Raw genomic sequence first — 24,243 nt, 5'->3', positions numbered from 1 at the left:
CCTGCAGTACCTGTAGAATAGTATAAAAGTAGGGACCATATGTGTAGGGTCTAGATGTTTCAAAAACAGACAATGGACAGTTTAGCATTCATGCAGAAAAGTGTTTTATTGTAGTGAAGTTACACAGGACAAAAAAAGTCTCTGATTCAAGACTCTGCTGAGCCATAAAAACACATTGCACTTCCAGTCATATTTACAAGGTTATTTGTCCTTTTTTTTTTTTTTTTTAATGAACTTGAACTATTTAAAGCTGAAATCCAGAATGTTTCCCTACAGGAGTTTTTGGTTTCATCTCTTTTTTTTATCCGCCTTCTTTCTTTCTTTCTTCCTTCCTTTCTTTTCTTAGCCTATCCAGTTTATTTAAACTAAAACCACTTCAGACCACATGAGGGTTACTTGACACACTGTCATAATGACCTCGTAGGGCTTTGGTACCTCTAACCCCAGGCTCGGTAGACAACACTAATGCTGGTTAGTGCTCAGATCATTCTCATCACCAGCAAGCAGGAAGACAGAATGGCAGCAGGTACAGGAGGTTTATGGAAAAGTACTGAAGTGTCCTTGATGACAGAACAGGTCTTCCCCCTTTAGGATAACTGCCAACCCAATTCTTAATGTAGAAAATCAGCAAAGCATTGCATCACCTGGCACATACATAACAAATGGTACGGAGTCTCTGACCATACAGAACACAAAAAGAAGGTGAGACAGGTTTTGGACCTGCCAACCTTTTAATTGTCCTTTCAGGATACAAATACAACATGGTTTATCATCTACTAACTAGTTTTCCCACACAACAGGTTATGTACAACACACTCACATTTTTACATAATGATATACAAGTCTTCACCACCACCACCTCTTGTGGTGAAAGAACATGACATGTCAAGCTGACAGACACTTCAGGAAGAAAAAGTTCATGCAGACCTAGCTTATTCTTAGTCTCTTGAAAGTAAAATCTTACAAAGGATGAGAAGATATCTATTTTTACAGTATGTACAGTGCAAAGAGGAAGGACAGGCTTTTTACACGTATGATTCCTTAGCATACTGGATCTGGTCTGCCTCAAAAACTGGCTGGCTGCACCTCCGAGCAATGTACTCAAGTTTGTTCTTTTGACAGGATTCAGACATGGCTCTCAATCGGTAGAGTCCTGGGGTCACAGGTAAATTCACACGGGAGTTTACTCCCACAGTGACACTGAAGGTTTCAGTTTCCACATCCGAATCCTTCGTTGCAGAAACTCTGGCACTGGGTAGATCCCTTAGAGCCATATATGCTGTATCCTGTGCACTGTTGCTGCATGGATGAGGCAGCGGAGCATCCTGGTTTGACACCGCTAATCTCATAGTTTGAACCGTGAGATTGTGGGAGGCAACTTTAGTGACCAGGCAGTTTTTAACAGCCTCTTCATAAGAGGGTGGTCTTCCAGGATTCCTCTGGTCTACCTCTCTGAACACTTCATCAACCGACCTGAAACGGGGCCTTTGCTGATACTCCACAGGCAATGGTTTGTTATCATTAGGACTGTTCTCCTGGACAATTCTGCAGGAGAACTGATCTTCTTTCTTTGTGAAACTGTCTCTATGAAAAAAAATGTTTTTTCCAGGCCCCCAGCTCTGGGTTTTTATTAGTGTTTTCCTGTGGTTTGCAAAAGAGAACGACATGGAATGTTTTTTGATCTCTCTGATAGGTGTACTGCAGTCTTCGGTGGCCTTGGTGGAAAAGGACTGGGGCCTATTTAAAAAGGTTTTTTTGGGACTAGAGGGCGAAACTACTGGGGAGCTGGTGAAGACTGAGCCATCAGAGCTCTCCAGGGAGCAACTGGAGGATGTTTTGGGTAGAGAGTCAGTTGATAAATGTGAAGGTAAGACTGCAAGCCGTTTCTCCAGTGCCTCCAACCCCAGCTGTTTCTGGGGAACCGGAAAATTGTCCTCACTTTTATTTAGCTTCTGTTTCCTTATTGTGCTATCAAGGCAATTCTGGAAGGACAAGTCTGACTCTGAGTACCTCCTATCCATCATGCTGATGTCATTTCTGAAATTAGTCAGAGAAGAGGCAGAGATGTGTGTTGGATGTCTTCTGCTCACAGTAGCGTTCCTCCCTTTGCGCTGCTCCATCTCAGAGTTACAGGAGCTGCCTTCAGTTTCGGGATCTGGGCTGTCATAGGCAGAGTCATTCTGACGAGCAGCACATAGCTGTTCTGTAGGAAGAAAGCAGGCATTATTTTTCACTAACAGGCTGAGGATGAAAGAGAACTATACAGAAAAAAATCCTGCAGAAGAGCACTGGAACAGAATCTTGAACTCTCTACAAATATCTGTGTTTCCACAGATATATTCACATATCAAATTAAAGAATTTGGCCCAGCAGCCCCAGTCTGTGACATCCCCAGTCCATTCTCATACCTGTGGAGCTGTCTGTGTGCTCTGATGACTCCTCAGCTGAGGCACAGACAGGGAAAGCAATGTCCTCCTCAAATATTTCTGAGCAATTGTTTATGAGAAACTCCACCAACACTGTCACCTGCACACAGAAAAAGCTCATTTCAGTCAAAAGGGAGGAACAGCTTTGGCCTCGCTGCCCAGAGGGCCCATGAGTGACAGTGCTCACTGTGTGCCTCTTGCCCTCTGCATGCAAAGTATCCAGGAACTGTGCTAGGACTTAGGGGACTGTGGGCAGCTGCTGCTTTTGCTCACAGGAGGCAAAATGAGGGGCAGTCTGGCCCATCACATTGCAGGCTGAGGGGCACCAGAGCTGAGGGCCACCCCTGATATCCAGGGGTGCTGTTCTGTTGAGCTTTTGCAATAGCAGTGGCAGTGGGATCCCTATGGATGGTTCTGAGCTGCCCCAAAGGGAGTGGCTGCTTGGTCAGCTCAAGATACCTTGTCATTCATCTCCTTCTGTACTTCCAGTGGGAGCATGCTGTCCATCTCTGGGCTCAGCATATTTGGGCCAACACAGATGGCCAGGTTGCTGGAGTCCATCCTGTTGGTCTCAGCATTTTGGCTGATGTGGCGGAGCAGAGAGAGCAAGTGCTTGAGCAAGACGAGGTTTGGTTTAGGCAGTTTGTCAGCCACCCTGCACGAACAGAAACAAAATGTGACATTAATTGATGGTGCAGTGGCTTCTGCTTCTCTATTTGAGCAAGTCTCAATTAAATTCAGACAGACAATGCTTCCTACAGAAAGAGTCATGTGTGTGTTTTATTCACTGCTTAGAAGTAGTATCATTCATAAATCCCCAACCACAGCTGAGCATGTGGTTAATTACAAAATTTTTAATTATGAGGTCTTGACTGAAGGGCAGCATTGCAGCAGCCCACGTCCTTGAGTAGACTTTACTGCCAGAAGATGTGAAAGGTCCATATCAGTGCCTGTCCCACAGCACCATGACTGTGTTAGCTGAGACACTGCAGCCTCTGCCCTCTTCCTAAGCTGGTTGTTTCATAGAGCAATCTCAAAAAAGTTCAGGAAGTGCTGCTGCTGGAGCCCTCTAAACCAAGCCCCATGGAGCAATAGCAAGCTGATATAAATGATAGGCTTCTAAATGAGACTCTTGATTCTGAAAGACATCGTTGGCCTCTACCAGCCACTCCATCATATTGGGTCTGGTTGAAAAACTTCCTGGTTGAAAAACTTACTCTTTCAGTTCTTCAATTTTTTCCTGCTTGCTTGGCTTCTCCAGAGCTTGCATCCACTTCTCATAGAGGTCAGCTGACAGGAGTTTGGAGGGAATATTTCGGAGAAAGTCCTGCAAGGCCAAGAAATTTATATGAAGCTTTGACACTATCTCTGAGGACAGAGGGAGCATTACTGTCACATGGGCTCTCTAGGAGGCAGGTTGACTTGAGCAGTACAATTCAGGAACCAGCTTTCAGCTGCTCTTTGTTCACCCAAAAATCTCACTATTCCTCCCTGGGAGGATGCTGAGGAGGAGGACAAAGTGAGTTTCCTCTGGGCATGCAGGAAATCAGCAGCACAAGTAGATCTGAAAATCAGGTGGAAAAGGAAAATTCCAAACTTTCCTAAGCCTGAAACATTTAGTCTGGCTTTGTTCTGGCTTTAGTTTGGAGTCCCACCTAGGTCAGCTCTGGGCACTAGAGTGGGCCTGTGCAGATTAGCAATGTCCTCCCACCGATGTAGCTCAGAGTTGCTCACCTTCAAAACCACTGCCAGCAGGTGCACAGATTTGCTTTTCAAATCCACGTTGCCGCCTTTGTTGAGGTCCTCCTTCAATTCTTTTCGTGCTTTCTCATTGGCGGCTTTTCTGAATATCCCTTCAGAGAAAGGTCCTTTCATATACAATATAGCTAGGAGATCCTTCAGGGAAAAAAATCAAACAGAAATGAGAGAACAGTTACTTGGGTGCAGGAAGGTCCTTTAGCAGGACATTTCTTTAGAAACAGAAGAAAAATTGTCCAGATGTACACTGTGCTCTGATTAGTTCAGTATCTAGTTCCTGCTCCAAGTAGATTACATAGGCAAGAGCCTGATTTTCCCCCAGTCCACCCTCTTTTTGAACTGGTGAATTCCACTAACTTCAGTGGAGTCATCCTTGCTTCCTTCCATAAGGAAATAAAGGGATGGCTTAAGTCTTAGTTCAAATCCCTTCCCTCACAAGCCAGGCAGATATTGCTTGTAAGAGACCAATGCCTGTTATTGGGAGAGCCAATTCAGTGGCAGAACTGTTACAAGACCGTTTTTATCCAGAAGACAATGTTTAGGTATTTGTTGGTGGCAGTCCATAGCTGTACACTTTTTTCAGGGAAATACAGAAATCCTTGGAAGTTTATGCTGCTGAAAGATTTATTTAAATTACTGCTGTAGAATCACAGAAGTTTATACTAAGGAGCAGACCTTCATCTCCTATTCCCGGTCCTGGTTTGTCTCCAAGTTACTTCCAGTGAAATCTGAGTGGGCTCAACAAAACCCATAGACCTGACCCTTTGTACATCTGGGATGGGCCCCGAGCTTATCAGGAGTGGGTGTGGAACGGAAACACCAAAATCACTCATTTCCTGGGTGCTGCAGCACAAGTACTGGTGATCCTGCCTCCCAATGAAGTCAGAATTATGATAACTGTATCCCCATACTTCCTTACCTGGACTGGCTGGGGCAGTGTGTCATCTTCTCCACAGATAATTGCCAGAGGCTGGCCAAATAGAGTGATTTTGGCACCCAAGTCTAGCTGCCCTGGGGAATTTCCATTGGTAAAGCTTCGTCTCAGAGTAAATGACTGCGATATCAGCTTCTTTCTTTTCTTTGTTCCATCTGCTGCAAGCAAAAGGAAAGCAAAAAATGGATTAAAAACCCCTAAACCCTGACAGAGCACTATATGGTCTTTCATGTGCATGTAGTGCAGAGATGTATGTTGAAACAACTCAAACTAAATGGGGAGAAACTAAAAGACAACTAAGTCGTTACTAGGGAAACAACTACCTAAACTGTAAAACTGTGACCATCCCTCTAAGGCCACCACCTTTCCTGTTTTGGGTTGGGTGTTTTTATCATTCTCATCACTGTTTCTTCTTAGAGAGTGGGAACATACAAGGCATAGAAATAGCATTTATAGAGATTTTTGATATTGCAGTGGCTTCTGTGATAACTTTGAGGCAGATATGCCACTTGGGCAGCTGGCAATGACAACAATTTTCACTACATGGTCTGACTGTGGCCCAGCCGTAGGGCAAGAGTGGAAATAGGGGCTTCTGCTTTTTGGCCTCTTTTACAGCCTGAAATAAAAACACATTGCTCCACCTCTGCCAGCTTTGGAGCCAGCTCTAACAACAGTGTCCTTCTAGAGCTAGTCCTTGCCCCCTGCCAGCCTGCCAGTGGAAGGTGATACTTGCCCCAGAGGATGGGAGCATCACAGTAGTGCCTCACAGGCTTCAGGGTCAGAAATCTCTTAGCATGGGTTTTGCATCTGCTTCATTAAGAGGACGGCATGATAAGAATTTAGAGATGGTAGTTGTATTGTGGTGGGGTGTGCCTTTTTTTCTCTTTGGGAAACAGTGAAAGAAAGATCCTTTTGATGGAAAGCTTTCTAAAAGATTTGCCTTCTGCAAATTTCCAATGGTGTGCCTTCTACTCCAAAATGACATTGTCTTAAGCAGATGAGAAATTCTCAGGACCTGTCTTTGTGGCTTAGCACAAGTAGGGAGGGGTTAAAAACTATGAGAAAGTCGCTTAACATTATAGTGTCATATAAAACGTTAGCTTCTGGTACTTCTGAAAGCTGATCTGATATGATGGTGTGCTCCAAATCTGACCCTGCCCTGCTAATGGTCTCCTCTGGGTTGTTTACAGGTTGCTGAGGTTTAGCATGGTGAGAAAAAACAAGTGCTGTTGCTGCTGCCAGGAGGGTTTATTTGCTCTGGCAAGCAACAGCTGGTAGCAGTACTCTTCTGGCTTCCAGTGCCACACCTCAGTGGGGATGCTCGAGTGAGAAAGAAACACATTAATTCCCATCGCTGCCAGGGAACACACTGAAACAGCTCTAAGGACCAGGGGACAGGGATACAAGACTTCTGGCACTCAGCACTGTCACCTCTGCCATTGAGCATAAGCGAGTGGCACTCCAGGGCTTAAGCCCTCTCCTCGATGTGGGCTATGGATTACTCTCAGGGAGGGGAAGTGGGCAGTTTTGGGTGGTTTTGCACAAGTGCCGGCTTGCAAGCATTATATAAGAAGGCAGTTCCTCAGTTTGTTTTTAAAACTCACCAGTTGAGAGGCAAAGTCTGTCTTCAGCATCTGCTGGGACCAACGGGGGACATTTCTTGGCATCAGCCTGCAAAAAGCATGTTAGGGTTAATAGACCTGCCACCAGTAGCAAGGGGCACCAGCGAATTGCTGAAGCTCCTCATAACTCTGCGGGAGGCTCCGGAGAATAACCAGAGCAAGCCCAACACCTGCTGAAGAGGTGCCTCAGTCCAGGATTGACAGTGCTTCACTGCCAAATAGAGGGGTCTGAGGTAAACCCTGCAGCAGCCACCCCAGTCATGCCCGGCAGGTCACAACTCTGTGCTCTTTCAGGCTGCGTGTTTGATCCAGAGAAGCAACAGCTGGACACAGCCTGCTGTTTGTGTTCTCCCCTGGCACTGGAAATTTCCTCCCAAACTCTTCCAGGGAGCCTTGATGGCTTTGAAAGATTCCTGAGCAAAGCTCCTCGGGAGCCAAGGGAATGCACTGACTGCCCCCAGCGATGCCCAGCTCCTGCTCAGTGCTGCACAGAGCTGCCTTTGAAGAGCTCTGCCCGCTCCTGGGTGAGGGTAGGCAGCCGGTAGCTCTTAGAGGGGCCACCCCCACTTTGCTAAGATATCTCACACCAGTACCCAAGAAAGAGCTGGGAAAATGTAGGGGCTGCTTACCTCTGACTGGCACTCAATCAGACTCTCCATGTTCCCAGCATTTAGTGTCTTTGACTAGGTAAGAAAACAAAGACACTGTGAGTAATTGAATGGTATAGTTTAGAAATCAGAGCTTTTCAAAATCACTCTGTTGACAGAGCTGAAACAATTAAGACACTCACAGTATTACAGCTGCTAAACACTTTCATTAGGAGTTTGATTGGGGGAGCTCTGGACACTCTGGTTTCCTTCAATCTTTTTGTTTGCCTGTTTATGGAACAGAGAATGGACAAAGAAAGAGCTTTGTAAAACTGCACCCTTCTTGTCTTTCTCCCCTGAAAGCCAATCTAGCATGTATGATCCTGAACCAGCAAGATCCCCCACACAAGTAAACCATAAAGCCCTTCTCTGGAAGGATGCTCAGCCCTGCTGCCCTAGCTGCCTCTTGATTAAAACAAAATAAAAGCAGCTTTCCATTTTTAATTCATGCAAAAAATGAGCAAATGGTGACAGCTACATATGGTCGTTAATCTGCAAACACGAGGCTAAGAGACACGGTCAGCTCTGCCCACGAGCTACACTTAGCAGTGGGCACAGCTCTCCCACGTCTGTATTTTCGTACAGCTCTGTACAGCTGCATCTGAAGCCCCTCTGCTGACTTCATCCACAGTGCCACAGATTTTATCTCAGTCAGTACTTACCCAAGGAGTGAGTCCAGCCAGAGCTCCTTTACCTCCCGTGAACTGCAGAGGAAAGGAGAAACAGCATCACTTCCCACTGCTGCTAATCCTTTGGACGGAGGCAGGCAACTAAACAGTCTATACCACGTGTGCTGCCTTATATATGCAGAAGGGGCAGGTGGAAATTCACAGACAGGAAGAAGCATCATTGGGCAGGACAGAGACGCTACAAAATTTCTGGCTTCCTCTTTCCTTTTAGAGGAGCTACCGGTTTTTTTCTTAAAGAAAAAAAAATGCACCTCTGGTAGCTGTTATGGGTGGAAAAGATGAGACACTCACCAGGTAAAGGTTCCAACTCTCATCACCAGCTAGAGGTGGGATGTGCAGAGGGGGCTGCAGTGTGGGCAGGTTCTCCTTACCGTCAAAGAGCAGTGGGTACAGTCATTCCTTTGACTGCTCAGAGACATTAGGTTTGGCAGTTCAAAGCAGCACCACCAAGTCAAGTTACACTGAGTTAAAGTCATGGAGGAGTGGAATAGACAAGATTCGGGGAAATGTTTTTGTATATTTTTCTAAAAGCTAATGGCAACAGTTTACTGTCTGCAAGATGTAGAAACAAACTTTGCCAGTGCTAAGTAGTTCTTCACAGTCTTAGCACTGGACTTCTATAGAAGAAGTGGCACTATGTAACAATTTAGTAATGTATGACAATAAGTAATGTAAAGTCTTGCTTAAAATATGTCTTATTAAGAACTATGTGTCCACGTATTAAACTTTAATTCAGCTGAAGAGATAAAAATATCCAGGAAAGATCTATCTCTGCTCTCCCTGTAGTTTTTCAGGATCTGTTGCTAACTGCCCCCAGCCTGGGCACATCAGGAATATAGTACTCGCTCTACCAGGCTATTATACAAATTCATCAATGTTTGATATTAAATGCATGATATTAGTTCTTTTGATTTATTGACCAAGGCAAATTACAAACCTCTTCGGGGTGCCACTCTTTTAAACTTCTGAAAAAGAGGAGTTAAAGCTGAGTCAAATGGTAGGGAATTCTTCAGCAGTGGATTTGGGTGTAAAGCCCACTTGTGAAACTGGTTTTTCTGCTGCTTCCCCCATGGATGCTCCATTTCACATGTGCAGAGGGTGGGGCTGTGTCTTAACACAGTTCTTTGCAGATGCACGTAATGGCTACATCCGCTGCTGAATTTACCCTGAAAGCCATTCTTTGCTTAACCACATCAGACCTGGCCTGTGTAGTACTGACCCTGTCTCATGCAAAACACAAAGGTGATCTCAGCTTGACTCTGGCAGAAAACCAAAGTGCAAAATTTACTTTTGGTTAGATAGAGATGTGTCCAGAAGGGCAAAAGGAGAGCCACTCTGCTTTTTTTTTTTTTTTTTTTAGGGAGGGGAGTTACTGTAGAAGACCTTTCAAGTCCTCCTGAGGTCTGTCATTTCCATGCTTCTGTAGAGACAGTGGTCTGTAGACTGGTTTAAGGCTGAAACTTAGTAGAATCTCAATCAATTACTCTGCAGCCCTGTGCATTTACCACTGATCTTTTACTCACTGCTGACTTTTTTGTTAATTATCTGTCCCATGATATCTGTCATTTCCCTACTAAATTCCATGGGCTGATGCATGTGGTTGCAGAAATACTGTCATCCTGCATCACTTTCTCCTGAGAATTTCTTATGAGGCTGCTTGGCAGCTGCAGCACTGCTGCTGCTATTCCCAGCAGGATTTCTGGGACAAGGAGCATCTATTTTTTACAACATCTGTTAAATGTATATCCAAACATACCTGTCTGTTAAGTATCTCAGAGGCTTAGGGGACCTATGGACTTCAGTTCTGCCTTGCCCTCAATTCCAGCACTGTAAACAGATGTATTTCTGACCTCAGTCTGTTGCATGACTAAGACACAGGGTTTGATCTGGAAAATGTGTGACTTGTGAAGAAAATGTGAGTTTAATGGGTGGTGATTAGGCAGGCCAGAAGCTTAAATTACAGTTAGGCCACAGCTGTACACAGGGCATAATGCTTTGAGTTTCCCAGGAAAAGATACAGTAATGGGTGGTGTGTTGATAGCACATCACCAGACTGTGCATTGGCACACACTGCTGCTTCTTTATCAAATTAGTTCTAATCCATTAACAATTGTGGGGATATAATGGCCATTGTATGTGGAAGATGTGTGTGTATAGGTCCACCCATATGAAAAACAATTTGATTTTTTTTACCCTTCTGAGAGCATTCTTTTTTTAATAGCTCTTTTATGATATGTATCACAAACACTTAATTTGTGCCAAAATTATTTTAAAGCAACTTATTTTATTACAAACAAGCATGCCCCATGTGACTAGCAGGCATCCTAAAAAGCAATGGTTTGGTGAAGTAATTGTATGGCAACACAGAGGGAATCTTGACTGTTTTTCTGAAAAGCAGTAAGTATGTGCTGGCTCCTGCCAAGCACTGCAGAGCTGTGTGCAGGGTCCCAGGGTCAGAAGAGCTGTCCTCATGCCTACCAGCCAGAGCAGCTTCACAGCTTCCTCCATCAGTGTGGAAAGGGTAACACAGATGTAGCACCCAAAGCCAATCTCCACACTGCATATTAACAGAAAAGGCCTATCCTATGGGGCTTTTACAAATGAAATTCCCTTACATAAACAGCTTCTCCAAGATCTTTACCACCATCTACAAAAGCTCTGCTTTGCTTTGCACTTGAAATCTTTGCTGTGGTCTGATCCTCCCTCAGTTTGGTACAGATCTTACACCATGATGCTTCAGAGCAATATGTTTCTTGTCCCACAGCCACTGCCCTGGGCAAGCAGAATAGATGGCAGGTGGCTTGGGTACACCTGGAGCTGTTTGCAGGTGATGTATTACTCCCAATCCATCCCTGTCTAAGTGATGGCATGTTTAAAGACATGGCATGTTTACACAAAGATCAGGGCATGGCAGAGAGGGTGGACTTGCAAGGGTTTTGTAGGAACTGTGTAGAAGCCTTTGTAGAAGCTCTTTCTCTCTTGTATGTCAGGTTGCTTCCCTCAGTTCTGCTGAAGTGCTTACATTCACTGGAGGGAAAGCAGGAACAGAGAGGTCCTGCAGAGCAGTCAGCCCTGGATAGATTCAAACCTCTCAAGACTAGGTTTGCTCCTCAAGATGTGAAGGATTTTCCTTATAGAATCCAGGACATCAGTTTGATGCCTCTGCTTCCCTCTGGTCCCAGACAGCCCCTTTCTTCTCTGAGACCGTAGTTGATTTTGTGCTCCACTCCCAATCACTTTGCCCAACCAATTTTTGAAGAGAGGGCTTATATAGCACTTGCTGTCAACACAGACCAAATGGTGATTTTCCCCTTTGTGTGAGTTCCAGTCAAGCTAGGCATTTTCTCTTCTTACACTGTGGCTCAGTGAAGAGCAGCATCAGTTGGCATGAGAAAGGAATCAGTAGCTGACAGCAAACAAAGGAACAAAAGAATAAATCTACTGTGACTGGAGAGTGACTCTTTTCTTCCCTCCTCATCAAACCACAAATGGGAAAATCCCAGCCACAGCTCACTTTTATTCATTTCTATTACTCTTGCAAATGTTTGACACAGTAGCTTCTAGAAACAAAGGTTTGTGTGAATGAATCCTGAAACCCAGCTTTGCTATGTTGTACCAGCAAGGAGGCAGCAGGAGTGTAGCTGTGAGAAGCATACAGCAGGATGCGCCTGGGGCAGTGACTCTTTCAAGTCCATATAGAGCAAAAAGAGCCTTCAGCAGTGCCTCTCCACGTGAAAAAGGGATTGTATTCCAGTTTTGTCTTCATTGCCACAGCTGCAGTCTCCCCAGGGAACAAAAGGAACCTTTACCAAAATAAGGAAAGCAATTATGCCCAAGTCAGAGGTTGTTGGGTTGGTTGTTTTTTTTCAGAAAGGAAAGCTCTGTACAGTCTGTCCATGGACTCCAGGAACAGGCTGGCAAGTGGATTCCTGGTAACAGGTCACATTTATACATGCCTTCTGAAGGCAGCTCTGATTTCCTACCACTCACTCTCCAGAGTGTGTTAGGGATTGCATAGGCACAGTTCAGGATTTGATTACAGAAAAGAGGATGGACGGAGCTTTGATCAGACCAATCCCTACCTCCTGCCTGTAACAGTTCATCAACCCAGCTGGTGCTGAACTCCTGCAGGAGTCAGGTGGAACCTGGGCTCATACTAACCCTGCCTTTGGAAAGTGAAACTCACTGTCAGTTTTTCCCAGCTCTGTTCAGCTGACTTCTATCCTGAGTTAGATATCAAGGTTAGATTGTAGTGTGGGTTAGATTGCACCACCCTTCTACACACTGTGTTACTATTGCACAGGAAATAGTTAAAAATAAAAAATAGCACCATAAATACAGACAAAGGTGTATTCTGAGTCCTTCCCATGACACTCTTTTGGTTATATTTGCTTTGCAGGATGTTTTGTTTATTCTTTCATGGGTGCTTTCCCCAAGAGTAAATTGGCAGCTCTAAAGATTTTTACTCATCTTCAGGTGACTGGTTCCAGTAGGTGTTTTTTTAGCTGTGGAGAACAGGTGCATATGGGACATTTTTCCGAAGGGTCTGTGCTGCTGTTCAGCTGTGTCTGAATGGGAATTACTCGTTCCTTGGGCTCCCTGAGGTGGCCAGCATAAAGGCATCAGGGAATTGAAGTTGCCCATCATTTCTGACTGAGCAGATGCAGATCTAAACCTTTGCTTGCTTACAAAATGGTCATAGAGAATATGTATATTTCAGTCTGATGCCTGTTCTTCTCAAGATTTCTGGTTGAAGGTACTCAAAAAATATTGGAAAAGTGAGACGCTCACTTTTTTTGTTACTCCAGCAGGTTTCTCACTTATTTTGCTTCTTTATGTTGTTCATTCACAAATCAGAAACCGAGATGGGACTTTTCTGCCAAGTTCATTTGCTCTCAGGGACAGATTATGCTTCTTAATGAATACAGAGAGGTGTGAGTCTTGATTTTGCTTTTCAGGATTAATACAAATGTTTTCTTTTTGATTCTTTTTTTTTAATGTAGGCTTGTATTTCTCCTGTTTCTGCACCTTTTGTTTGGCTTTGAATTTCAGCATCAAAATTATCTCAGATCTCAACATGAGAATCAGGGGAAACCAGAGATAACCTGGTTTTCACATTGAATTCTAACTTGCGTGTGACTTTCAAGCAGAAGTCATCTCACTTTCACAAAAAATATGATCTGCAGACTGGCCTAGGAGTCAGTCTGGAATAAGACTGAGAAAACTTGGCCTGAGAGTAATTTTGGGTTTCATTGTGTATGTGCCCCATTGATAATAAAACTAGAAAAGAAAGCCAACCTCAAGAGATGCAAGACCATACCACTCCCCCAGCAGAGCAACAGATGCTCTAGGCAAAGCAAGCGCGCATCGCCATGAACACAGTTGTCACCACAGGTGCCTAGGAGGAACAACTAGAAGTAGTTGGACTTTCCCCATTGTTTGTCTCCACTTGGCCTCCTCCAAGCCCCAGTGGTATGATGGAAACATCCCCAAACTCTTCATCATAGTGTTGCCCTTGTGAGTTTACCGTTCCTCTGTTGTACCTACTTCCTAAGTAATAAGTAGAACTGCTAGTAACTGCTCATCACCACTAAGTTAACCAAGAATAAGAACTTCTATGACCACGCACCTAGATTCCATCCTCCAGGCAAAAGTAGCGTCAGGCAAAGCAAATCTTTCCAGGCACAACTCTGCTGACTACAGTTAAACTCCCCTGAGAATATTTGACCCCATACTTGGGGAGGGTTGCTTGCTGTCATGTGCTGTCCTTGTGCATGCACATCCACACACAGCAAAATAAAATGTTCTTCTGTGAAGCTTTGGCCACCCATCAAAATCGAGATGATAAATTCAAAACAAACATCTCCATATTAGCTGGTGATTGCCATATTGTTGCTACTAGCAACAGCAGCCCTGTTAGTGTTTTATATAAACACTCCAATTCTGTATCGCTGTCCTGTTTTGAAGCATGACTACCTTATGAGGATTTCTGAAAGCAAATGCTTCTTATGGTATGGGCTCTGCCTCCTGCCACAGGGCATCACGAGGTCCCTGGGCAAACGGGACCGCGGCTGCTGCTGCAGAAGGGACATGCGGAGTATGGAGGGGCACCATAGGGTAGGGCACCAGCTCCGACCGCCACAGCTGGAGGGCACCGAGGGCTGTCACACCTGGAACCAGGGCAGCCAGGTCCTCACTCTCACATTTGCAAAAGCACGGTGACACTTCCAGGCCAGGAATAAGAGAGGAATTCCCACCCTCCAGGGCATGCAGGACCTGGGATCACCTCCTAGTGAGAGTGGGGTCAAGGGAAGAAAAAATGCTTTTCAGGTTGAGTTCTGCTATTTGACTCATTACTGGAGAGGGCTCAGCCAGAACCGCCAGGCTGTTCTTTTCAGGCTTGCATTCCTGCGAAGTTGGCCATTAATTTATGCTGCTGACATGCAGACCAGGTGCTGTTATGGCTGCCTTTGCTTATTCCACTTGTGTGTGCCTGCTCTAAATCCTGCATTTGCTTTCAGACATGCAATCACTGCACAGAAATGACAGTAAAGAGTATGTAGAGAAGGTACCCTGCATGCCACAGTGCCCATTTCCCTGATCAGTGGTGGCTGAGGCTTGAAAAGAAGAATTTGTTCTCCATTTCCACTTCCTTTTAAAGGTTTGTCTATGCTTTGTTTGGGCTTTACCTTTTCTCCCATCTATCAGATGAGTATGTTTCTTTCAGATTTTTCAATCTGAAAACAGTTGCTGTGTGTGGTATTATAGTCATGAACTGTCTTAGAATGAGCAAAGAAAATTTGCTAGGGGAGGATATATCTTTGACCAGGCTAACTGATACAGGTGCAAAACCCTTCCTCAGGTCTGAAAAGAAATGCCTGTCCTCACTCTAAGGACAAGTTGAGAAGAAATGCTATGAATTTTACTAGATCCTTTTATCAGTTACATGGTTACTTGTTGAGATAAGATTAGGTGCCCCAGAATTACCTCAAGAAGTGTCTTTTCAAAGAGAGATGGAATCCTCTTACCATAAGATCTAAAAATTCTAAGCCAAAAGATGTACAGTTCAGCAACTGCTGTAACATTTGTGTAAACCAAAGACCATATTTCTACAGAGTCTTAGTACTGCTTGTGCAACACTGTGAACCAATCTTTTCCTCATATAACTTAATTGAATTTAGTATTCAGAGAGTAAAAATGAACACTCATTATCCTCTAAATTATGCCAAAACTAAGATGCTAGTACATTTTTAAGGGTGTCCTACTTCCATTTAGTACGTAGCAAGGCAAAGTGGCTATTCTTACTGCATTATACACAGATCCTCAGAGTGAATCTTTCAAACTTAACCCCCTGGAATTATTATAGCTCTAAGTAAGTCCTATCCAATGCTATACTCAGCACAAAACTGTTTCCTAAAATCAGGCACTGAAATATGGCATATCTCTGTAATTTACTCCTGTCTGTGCTATCTTAGGAGAGCCCGACTGTTGGAAGAGAGAGTTTGGGGGGCTTTCGTTACACCCCAGTGGTTGTCCCTTCTCCCTGCAACATTTCTGGCTGCTTCCAGAACTAAGCATTCCCACAGTTTTTTTGGATGAGAGTGTGCTGCAATGTAAACTTGTCATAACTGTGAGACTGACACGAATAAACAATGCAGATAATACTTCTGTTCTGACCTTAAAGGAAAAGTCCTAATGAACGTCACAAGTATGGAAAAAAATCATTGTTTTAACAATTGAACAGGCTTCCTCGGCTCTCAGTAATCAAACAGTAGACAACCTATGACACAGGAATCCCCCTATTAGGGAATTTTCAGACTAACCAAAGACTCTAATTGTATTTTTGTGTTAGGATTTTGTGTGTGAACTCCAGGACATGCTTCAGTTTGCCCTTTGATTTTCCATACAACATCTGAAAGATAGCCTGCCTTCTTTCTGCCTCAGTTTCTCATGAAAAACATGCTGAAAATAATAGGTCACTGCCATGCATAACGTGCTTTGATATCTTTTGGTGAAAACTGGAACATACAGGACAATCCCATAAAGAGTTGCCTCTTCTATCTCCTATGTGCTGTGTAGCAAAGAGAAGTCCTTAATTTTAGCCTTAATGACAAACCTTTGACAAATTAAAGCATTTTTAAAGTGCATCACCCATGAGGAAAATATGCTATTTTCCTGGACATTATTTGTGTACCTCCAAGGTCTTTACAGTTCTACTTACAGTAGAATCAAAATGCAGCACATTTCTGACCACATCCAATACTCACTTATTTTAAGCATGCAGCTTGTCAGGATAATATATGACAATGTGACAATTAAATAACCATTTAATATGGCAACTGAACTATCCATTTTACCTACATTCTGTAAAAAAAGTGTTTTTGAGCATGAACTCCTCTCCCTTTTCCTGACCTCTGGGAAGGGATTTGGCATGGAGACTCCAGCATGATCACAGCAGAGGCTATGCTTTAAACAAGGGGGGCTGACAGTGGGGCTGACAGTGGGAAATGGTGTCACCCAATATCTACATGCTCTTCAAGGGGTTACTTCCTTCACCATGAGCTTGGGAAGGGCCACACAGCACTGAAGTAATTGCAACTGCTATTTACCTTCAGGCTCCTAAGGAGGCTCTTGCCTTGTATTGTCAACATAGAATAAGTGCTGGAAGTAAGAGGTAGCTGCCAATTTCATAAACTTTGTATTTAATCTTCCAAAAAACCACTGGGATAGTGACTGGAGGGATGTGTGTATGGAGGTTGACTTCTTGCTCTATATCCCAACAACAAGCCAGAGAACATTCCTTTCCACCACTGTGACACAATCTGTGTGAAAGCTGAGATGTTCGGTGTGTCAAAGTACTTGATTCAGTTCATCACTTTTCACCAAAATGTTTAGACAAATGTTTAGTTGAATGCGCTGAAGTGTGAACTGAATACTTTTGGCTCCAAGACAGAAATCACTGCTTTATCCTTGTAATTTATAGGTCTGCCCCTTTCCTCTACTCTCATCTCAAGCAAGTGAAAATCAATGGAATTTGGATTTATGTATCACTTCAGAGCTTGAAATTCCCCTCTTTCATTTTCAGTACACTGCAGTACCTGGTCCAGAGGCAAAGGCCCATTTTATGCTGCAAAGATTACTTGTTTTAACTAATGGCAACAATATCCTTTCTTTGGTCAACCAGCAATTTTTGCTTAGCTTACCTTAGAGAATTTTGGCTGAGGTTTGGCCAGTATTCTGTGTAGATAAGGTGATTTTAATGAAAATAAGGGAAAAAAGATGCTCGTATTTTCCAGTTTCATTTCTAAAAGCTGAATTATGTTGTACTGATTAAAAAAAAATCCACGTTTCATCAGTTGAAAGTAGTTTGCTTAATTTCTGATACAGACCTAATTCTAAAAAAGGGAATTACAGTCAGAGACTGTGGTTGTTCTTTCATCTTCCTTCTCTTTTTTCCTTCTTTATTATTATTGCTTAGCAGGTCCTAGTTTTAGTTCCTCAAAATTCAGGTTTTGTTCGTTCTCCTTTTCTCAATGTGCAAGATAACACTAGTTTTGCAGAATTAATTTTCCTGCCAAAAATGCCTTCCCTCACAGTGATTTGTGTGGCTGTTTCTGTATCCGTGTAGGTATAACTGAATAGGGCCTGATTCCTGCAGCCTGGCTCTCCATGCACCCCAAATTTAAAACACCACCATCCTGTTTAGGTGGTGTTCAAAATTAAACAGTGATAAGTTGCTACAAAAAATGGGAAAAAAAAATCCCAGGCCTTTGTTTTTGGATTGTGTCTTGTGAGAGAACACCTATAAAAGCCTGCTGTCATGAAATATTCTGTTACTTTTAATAAAAATGTCTGTCCTCAAAATGGGAATTTCCATTAGAAACCACAGACATGGTGATTTCACAATAATACATATGTATGAGGGATCCACTTTGTGTGGTCAAGATATCACCCTCCTCCCTGTTCCTTGGAAGAGAAGAAGGGATGGAAACAGCATATGCCTACTGGTGGGATTTTATCTCCTTTGCCATGACTTGTGCACCATCTGAGCAAGAGGAGGCTGGAGCTGCTCTTGTCAGCTGTGGGCATCTTTACGTTGGGGAGTTACCACTGAGGGCTCTGGTGAGGAAGTGTAGCCAAGGACCGGATCATCAAAGATACTTAGGGACCTGTTGCCTTTTTAATCACCACCCTCATTTAAAACAGGAGGTGGGAACATAACTGCTTTGGCAAATTCTGTCTGAGATCAGTGTCAGGGAGAGAACAGGCAGGCTCTTGCAACATGAGGTGTAACTCCTTTCAGTTTTCTCTTCTTCGTGATCGCTTTGCACCGACCATGGCTGAGATAAAACTAACCTGTGCTTGTGCAGCGCTTCTCATTGCGATCCCTTTTATTTTCAATACCAGTGAAAGGAGCTACAGAGAGTCTATGTGATGCATTCCCCAAATAATTTCTGTAGAAAACAGATGGTAAAAGCATAAAATCATGACCTAGACTGCACCTGATAATACAGAGGATGGATTTAATATCAGGGTGCTTGCCTGAAATTCCAGATCTGGGGGCACAGAGAGAAAAGGGGTGGACATCAGCATCTAAGTTTTTATTTGAGTTGTCACAGAAATATTGCACAGGAACATTGCAAGGATGGGATTCAGAGACAGGTTGCTCTAAATAGTACTTAAATCAAGTTTTAGTTGATGACTTGTCTCTAAAAAATGAGTATGATTCAAAGATCTACTCACCAAAATCTTATGAATTAAGAGATTTCATTGTGTCCCTAGTAGAACTCTGCTCTGAATGAACTCTGCCTTGGACTAACTTATGGGGCCACAGTGAGATATTCCTTTAGTGCAATATCCTTTACTGTAAGTGGGTGCTGGATCACTACTATGCTTTGGAGTATCTTCACTATGGTACCATGTGTATAAACCTTCAACAGGACTTTGACCTGCTAATAATCTTGTGCACAGGCAGAAACCGTTCCTTCTCCACAGACTTGGTGCATTAAAAGGGACACCCTTGGCTACAGGAAAATGAGGAAGGTACCATTTTCCTTCATGAGCAGTGCTATAATGCAAAGTGTAAAATATGAATCCTTTAAAAGTCTTGCAAGAATTCAGGAGGTGTTTGGATCTTCCCGTATAATATGCAACAATAACAAAGGTGTAAAGAAAACCAAGCAATCATCCTATTGTGTTGGCTGATTATGGATAACACCACTTGCGCATGTCATAGCTGATTTGGACTACAGACTCCCCAACTTCCACTGGGCCTCACGCCATTAATGCTGGCTAACCTGATTCCTACTAACCAGCTGTCCTATGGCAGAGTGTGTGTATGCTCACACTTCTCTCAAAACCTCCAGGGATGGTTACAGTTCAATTTAAGAGCAGCTAGTAACAAATCTTCAATATACCTAATGACTGAGTTCTCTGTAGATGGGGGCTAAATTTATTTTAAGGGGGATTCGATTGTGGTCCCTGTTTTTGCTATGTATGAATCTTAAAATCTTTCATCTGAGGGACCCACAAACCTTCACAATGTCTTTGCTGTTCAACATAAATACATAGTTTTTATATATAAGTTACAGAGTGATAAAAATACCTTTGCATTATTTTCTTTAAAGTCCACTCAGCTTTTGGGGAGGTAGAAAGTACCAAACATTGTCAAAGACATTTGCAAGCTTGGATTGCCTTGGGAACACTTTGTTTGCCCATCAACCAATAAGTGCAGGAACACTAAAGGCAAAGTTCCCATCAGTACCAATCCAGCAACAACAGCAGCCACCATGCTGAGAACATCTGACAGCTGTCAAATTGGCTGCAACAGGGCAGGGAGGAGGGAGATGGTTTAGCCAGTTGAACAGCTTCCACCTCTGCTGTGGCACATATTGCTTGTGGGCCCATGAGACAGGGAGGCAGCAGTTGACAGAGATGCTGAATGAAGAGATGCTCCTCAGATGCAAATATGCATCTTTATCTTTGAGACAGCAGCCCTCACCTGGTACAAGCCACCGTGACTTGTTTTTCGACTAAACTCTTAAAATAACAGTGTTCAAGCCCCTCAGCTGGTGCATAGAGGGAGGGCTTGTGGCAAGAACACCTGGGTGACATCTTCAAGGATACAAACATAACAAATAATTATTAGCAAAGACAAAGAATTATTTAACACCTATGCAGGTATAATATTCTTCTACTTTTCTCTCTCATTTCTCTTTTCAGACTGATGGTAGGGTGGAGTAAGAAATCCACATACTAGTGGATGTTACATATAATGAAATGTAGAAGTTGGGTAGATGGAAGAGAGTGCTCAATGAGGAGCAAGCAGCTCTCATCATGCCCATGTCACCCAGCTTGTGCAGTGCCCATAGTTGAGGGCAGGAGTAGCACGGAGGTCAGAGACAGACAGGAAAAGTGACAAGCAGAAGGAACCTGTGCTCCAGCTCCTCGGCTATTTACATCTGTTTTTCCACTTGTTTTGCCTTTGAGATACAGATCCAAAGTCACAGTAGAGATTGTCAAAAGGGAAAACAGACTAGAAGGAGTCTGCTGGGTTTCTGTAGAGCCACCTGAAGTTACTGAAAAAAAGCTACACATCATGCTTGCTCTGGATGAGAATGAGAGAGAGAAAAATGGTCTCTGGAAAAGTTGGCTGTCTTTACTAACCCTCACTGTTCTTTTTTTTTTTTTTCCCTCTCCAGTTGATGGACCCTTTTATACCAAACAAAAGTGGAATGGGAATCTATGACTTTGGTATGAATAGCTGTCCAGTCATAGCCACCTCCCTGGACTTGGCTTAAGCTGGGTTGCAACTTTCCTTCCATTCAGGTTTATAAACACAGCTAATTTTCCTTGTTGGGGGCTTGGGAGCCCCAGCTTTCAAACTCAGGCTCACAAACAAGGAAATCTGAAATGAAAGGATGCATATGCCTGCACAACAAGAAATAATTTTAAAAAGGGAGGGAGGTTTCCCTCTAGTAAAGATGTGGGAAATTACATTAAAGAATTGAAGAAAGAAAGAAGAATTGAAGAAAGATCTCGATTGCCAGGTCAAACTGGGAAGTAACTGGGAAGTGTCCACTTCATGATTGTATGGGCAAACCTATTTTAGCTGCCTTGACTCCATGTGCTCCCCTAATGTCTCTCATATGGCTACACAGAATTTTTTTTTTCTTGAAATCCCTTTCTTATTCTGGATTTGAAATAAATGCATAAGGAGTGGGCTTAAGATAAATATAAATAATATTCTTATCTTTCTTATTTAAAAATTTTAATACATCTCATTGCAACCCATGTGGTGTTTTCTAGCCCAGTTTTATTTCTGCAATGAGATATGCAGCTACCTCACAGTAGCTGTGATTATGTTTCCCCTCCACACTGTTCAGTTTCTCTTGTCTTTGTTCCATCCAGCCTGAAGTTTGTTTTTTTTTTCCTGGAAATGGATTCCTCACTATACTATTAATTCTCTCATCATTTCCTGGAATAAGTTTTGCAAGAGGGGCAGAAGGGAAGTTACTTCTGCAGATTATGAAGATGTTTTTCTTAGAGGCTCAAGATATCCAAAACCAGACATCACAGGGAATGATGTTGCAATTAAAATTCACTCACTGAATTTAACTTTCGTTTTGCTAGTTTGCAATGAAAGACAGCCAAGTGGCCCAATGTTGCTAGGTCTGTGACTGACATTGTTTGTCTAGCCTGATTTTCACACTGCTGTTTATTTAAGTGCAACTCTCTTCCAGTTTCTTTGGAAATACCTTGGGAAATTAGAGTTTTGTGCAAACTGAACAGAATTTTCTTCTGAAAACTTGTAAGACTCAGAAACATTTCATGGGATGAGTAAAGTGTTCCTCATCCAGCTCATCATCCTGTGTCTGAAAAGATCATGAATTCCTCATGTAAGAGAGATCAAGGAGGCTAGGGAGGCTTGGATATCAGTCAGCAAAGCCTAAATCCCACCTTTCATTTGACTCTGAGCATAGAGCGTAAGTTTCTCCTGAAGCAGAGTTGGTCCTTCATGTGCCTGCGCCAGCCCTGTGCTATGCCAGAATGAAGGAGCTCTGCTCCTATGTGTGATATCCACATGGCTGGCCTTTCCCTTCTGTTCTCCCATTCTTACTTCTGCTGAATGTTCAAATGTTCATTTGTAGTCTCTCCATACCAATATAATGTTTTCCAGGACTGCTGTGTCAGGATTGTTCTTCAAAGTGGTCATGGCACTGTCCAAGGGAGGTAGGTGATCAGGGCTTTTCCAAATCAGGTCATTCCTCTCTTCGCTCTGTGCAAGGTTGGTAACAGCATCTGACATGCCAGGATCTGGCCCTATCCTATACTGTGGGGACTGCTCTTGGCTATTTCTAACAAGGAGCTGCCACTGCCCCCAGGAACACACAGGCTGCAATGAAAAAAGGAGGTGAGGTGGAAGAAAGGCAGTGTTTTCACCCTCCTCTGGCAGACTAAGAATGGAGAAATATAAAGTTACTAAAGGCTTGTCTGACACAAAGATGGATGAAGCCAGAAGACATCTTTATGGGAGTCTCTTTCAATCCTGGATCTCTACATCTTGTATAACTTTCACTTACTAGTGAGCTGTGCCATGAAATAAAGAGATCTCAGTGGTTCTCTAGATTTTATACAGGCCATTCACTCCTTCCAGACCTGTCACAGCCTGCAGTTTAGGATTTCTAAGAGGAATGGTGCTTCCTGGTGTTCAACTAGTTTTAGACAACTCAGGGGAAAGTAAATCTCTGGTCTCCTATGACCAAGAGTGACCGCTTTCCTCTTGATAGGAGTACACAAAAGATACATGCCTGCACATCTGCCCTTCTTATCTCAGCCATCTACACCAGGCCCTTTAATCTGACCAGCTATAATGATTTTTAGACTTACAACAATATGCAAGGGAATACAGAAAGGTAAAAGTTTGCCCTCTTTCATCTTGCTGAAACTGGGGGCCTTTGTCCGTCTGTCCCATCTACACATACATGTCTCAGCACAATTCCTCTTACAAACCTGGCCTTGCTGTTGTGGTGCTGCATGCTTACTGCATGGCCTGCTTACAAAGGGAAGAATAATGTGATCACAGTCTAGATACAAAGTGGTGCCTCTACTTCCACTTCCCACATTCTGATACAAGCCTGAGATGACCCAGATAGAATGGCAGATGAATGTTGTGCCATGCAACCCAGCCCAGCTCTGTGAAATGTCACCAAAATTCACCAGAAAAAGGGCAACAGGGAATTTAGTGGGCCAGATAAGGATAAGAGAACTACTACATCTGAAGATGAGTGCCTCCTGCTTTTCATCACACCTGAATGTTGCCTTTTTGCTGCACCAAGACCCAGCCTGTGCTTCAGCCAGAAGGTTGTGCCACTGCTGCAGAGGGGAGTGGCAGGGACTCAATTCTAGGTTGCCTCCTTAGAGCAACCATGGGAACCACCTCTTGGAGAGTCACAGAATATTCTGAGTTGGAAGGGACCCACAAGATCATCAAATCCAACTCTAAAGCAAATAGCCCATACTGGGATAGAACTTGAAACCTTGGCATTATTAGCACCATGCTCTAACCCACTGAGATTATCCTAGGGTCTTTGAGATTGGAGGCTCACAGTTTCAGATGGTAGAAATCAGCAACAGTCACTGCTGTGAAGACATTCTGACTGACATTGCCATGGTTTCTTACATATGTCCTGATTTTTTCCCTCCATCCTGCCATTTACACTGGCATCGCTATCCCAACACTGAAATTGCAGAAGCATGACACAAGCATACTTTCATTTTTTGAGATGATGGTTATTGTCAGTTTCACATGTGGCAACACTGAGGGTTCATGGAAGGAGCACAAGGCGTTCAAACACAGTACAATAAAACAGCTTTTGCCCAAAAAGGATGCAGTCAAAATCTAAGACTGTTAGTGGACATAGCCAGTCCAAGGGGCTGGAACAAATGAGACATCCCTGTCAGTGCAAAGGTAGCAGGCATAACACCCACTGGCTATTTTTTTCTGTCTAAAACTGACACTTCTACATCCAAATTAGTTACCCAGACTCTCTCCATAGTTCAGAGAGAGAGTAACCAGGCATGTCTTCATGGGTAGGAATTCTGTCCTACAGTAGGAACCAAAAACAGCTCAGAGGGTTTCTGCAGTTGGAACTGCCTTTTTCTGCT

At 43.4% G+C, this 24,243-nt stretch overlaps 1 protein-coding gene across 2 annotated transcripts in view; it reads right to left on the bottom strand.

Annotated features, from left to right (window-relative positions):
- Positions 1 to 211: 211 nt before the first annotated feature.
- Positions 212 to 24,243, bottom strand: part of LOC116785098 (T-cell activation Rho GTPase-activating protein-like) — a 51,816-nt gene continuing 27,784 nt past the window's right edge. Inside the window, exons 3-12 of one of the 2 annotated variants that reach the window (XM_032684316.1) lie at positions 8,050 to 8,091; positions 7,531 to 7,615; positions 7,370 to 7,423; positions 6,723 to 6,789; positions 5,104 to 5,276; positions 4,161 to 4,322; positions 3,644 to 3,753; positions 2,886 to 3,081; positions 2,409 to 2,526; positions 212 to 2,203 (exon numbers count right to left, since the gene is read on the bottom strand). In XM_032684316.1, the coding sequence (XP_032540207.1) occupies positions 1,026 to 2,203; positions 2,409 to 2,526; positions 2,886 to 3,081; positions 3,644 to 3,753; positions 4,161 to 4,322; positions 5,104 to 5,276; positions 6,723 to 6,789; positions 7,370 to 7,423; positions 7,531 to 7,615; positions 8,050 to 8,091 (2,185 nt within the window). In that variant the 3' untranslated portion in view covers positions 212 to 1,025. The remainder of the gene's footprint in view (positions 2,204 to 2,408; positions 2,527 to 2,885; positions 3,082 to 3,643; positions 3,754 to 4,160; positions 4,323 to 5,103; positions 5,277 to 6,722; positions 6,790 to 7,369; positions 7,424 to 7,530; positions 7,616 to 8,049; positions 8,092 to 24,243) is intronic. The other variant, XM_032684317.1, reaches the window with a different exon arrangement.

The sequence above is a fragment of the Chiroxiphia lanceolata genome, chromosome 3, assembly GCF_009829145.1.
Source record: "Chiroxiphia lanceolata isolate bChiLan1 chromosome 3, bChiLan1.pri, whole genome shotgun sequence".
Taxonomy (NCBI): Eukaryota; Metazoa; Chordata; class Aves; order Passeriformes; family Pipridae; genus Chiroxiphia; species Chiroxiphia lanceolata.
This window is presented reverse-complemented; position numbering and strand designations above follow the sequence as displayed.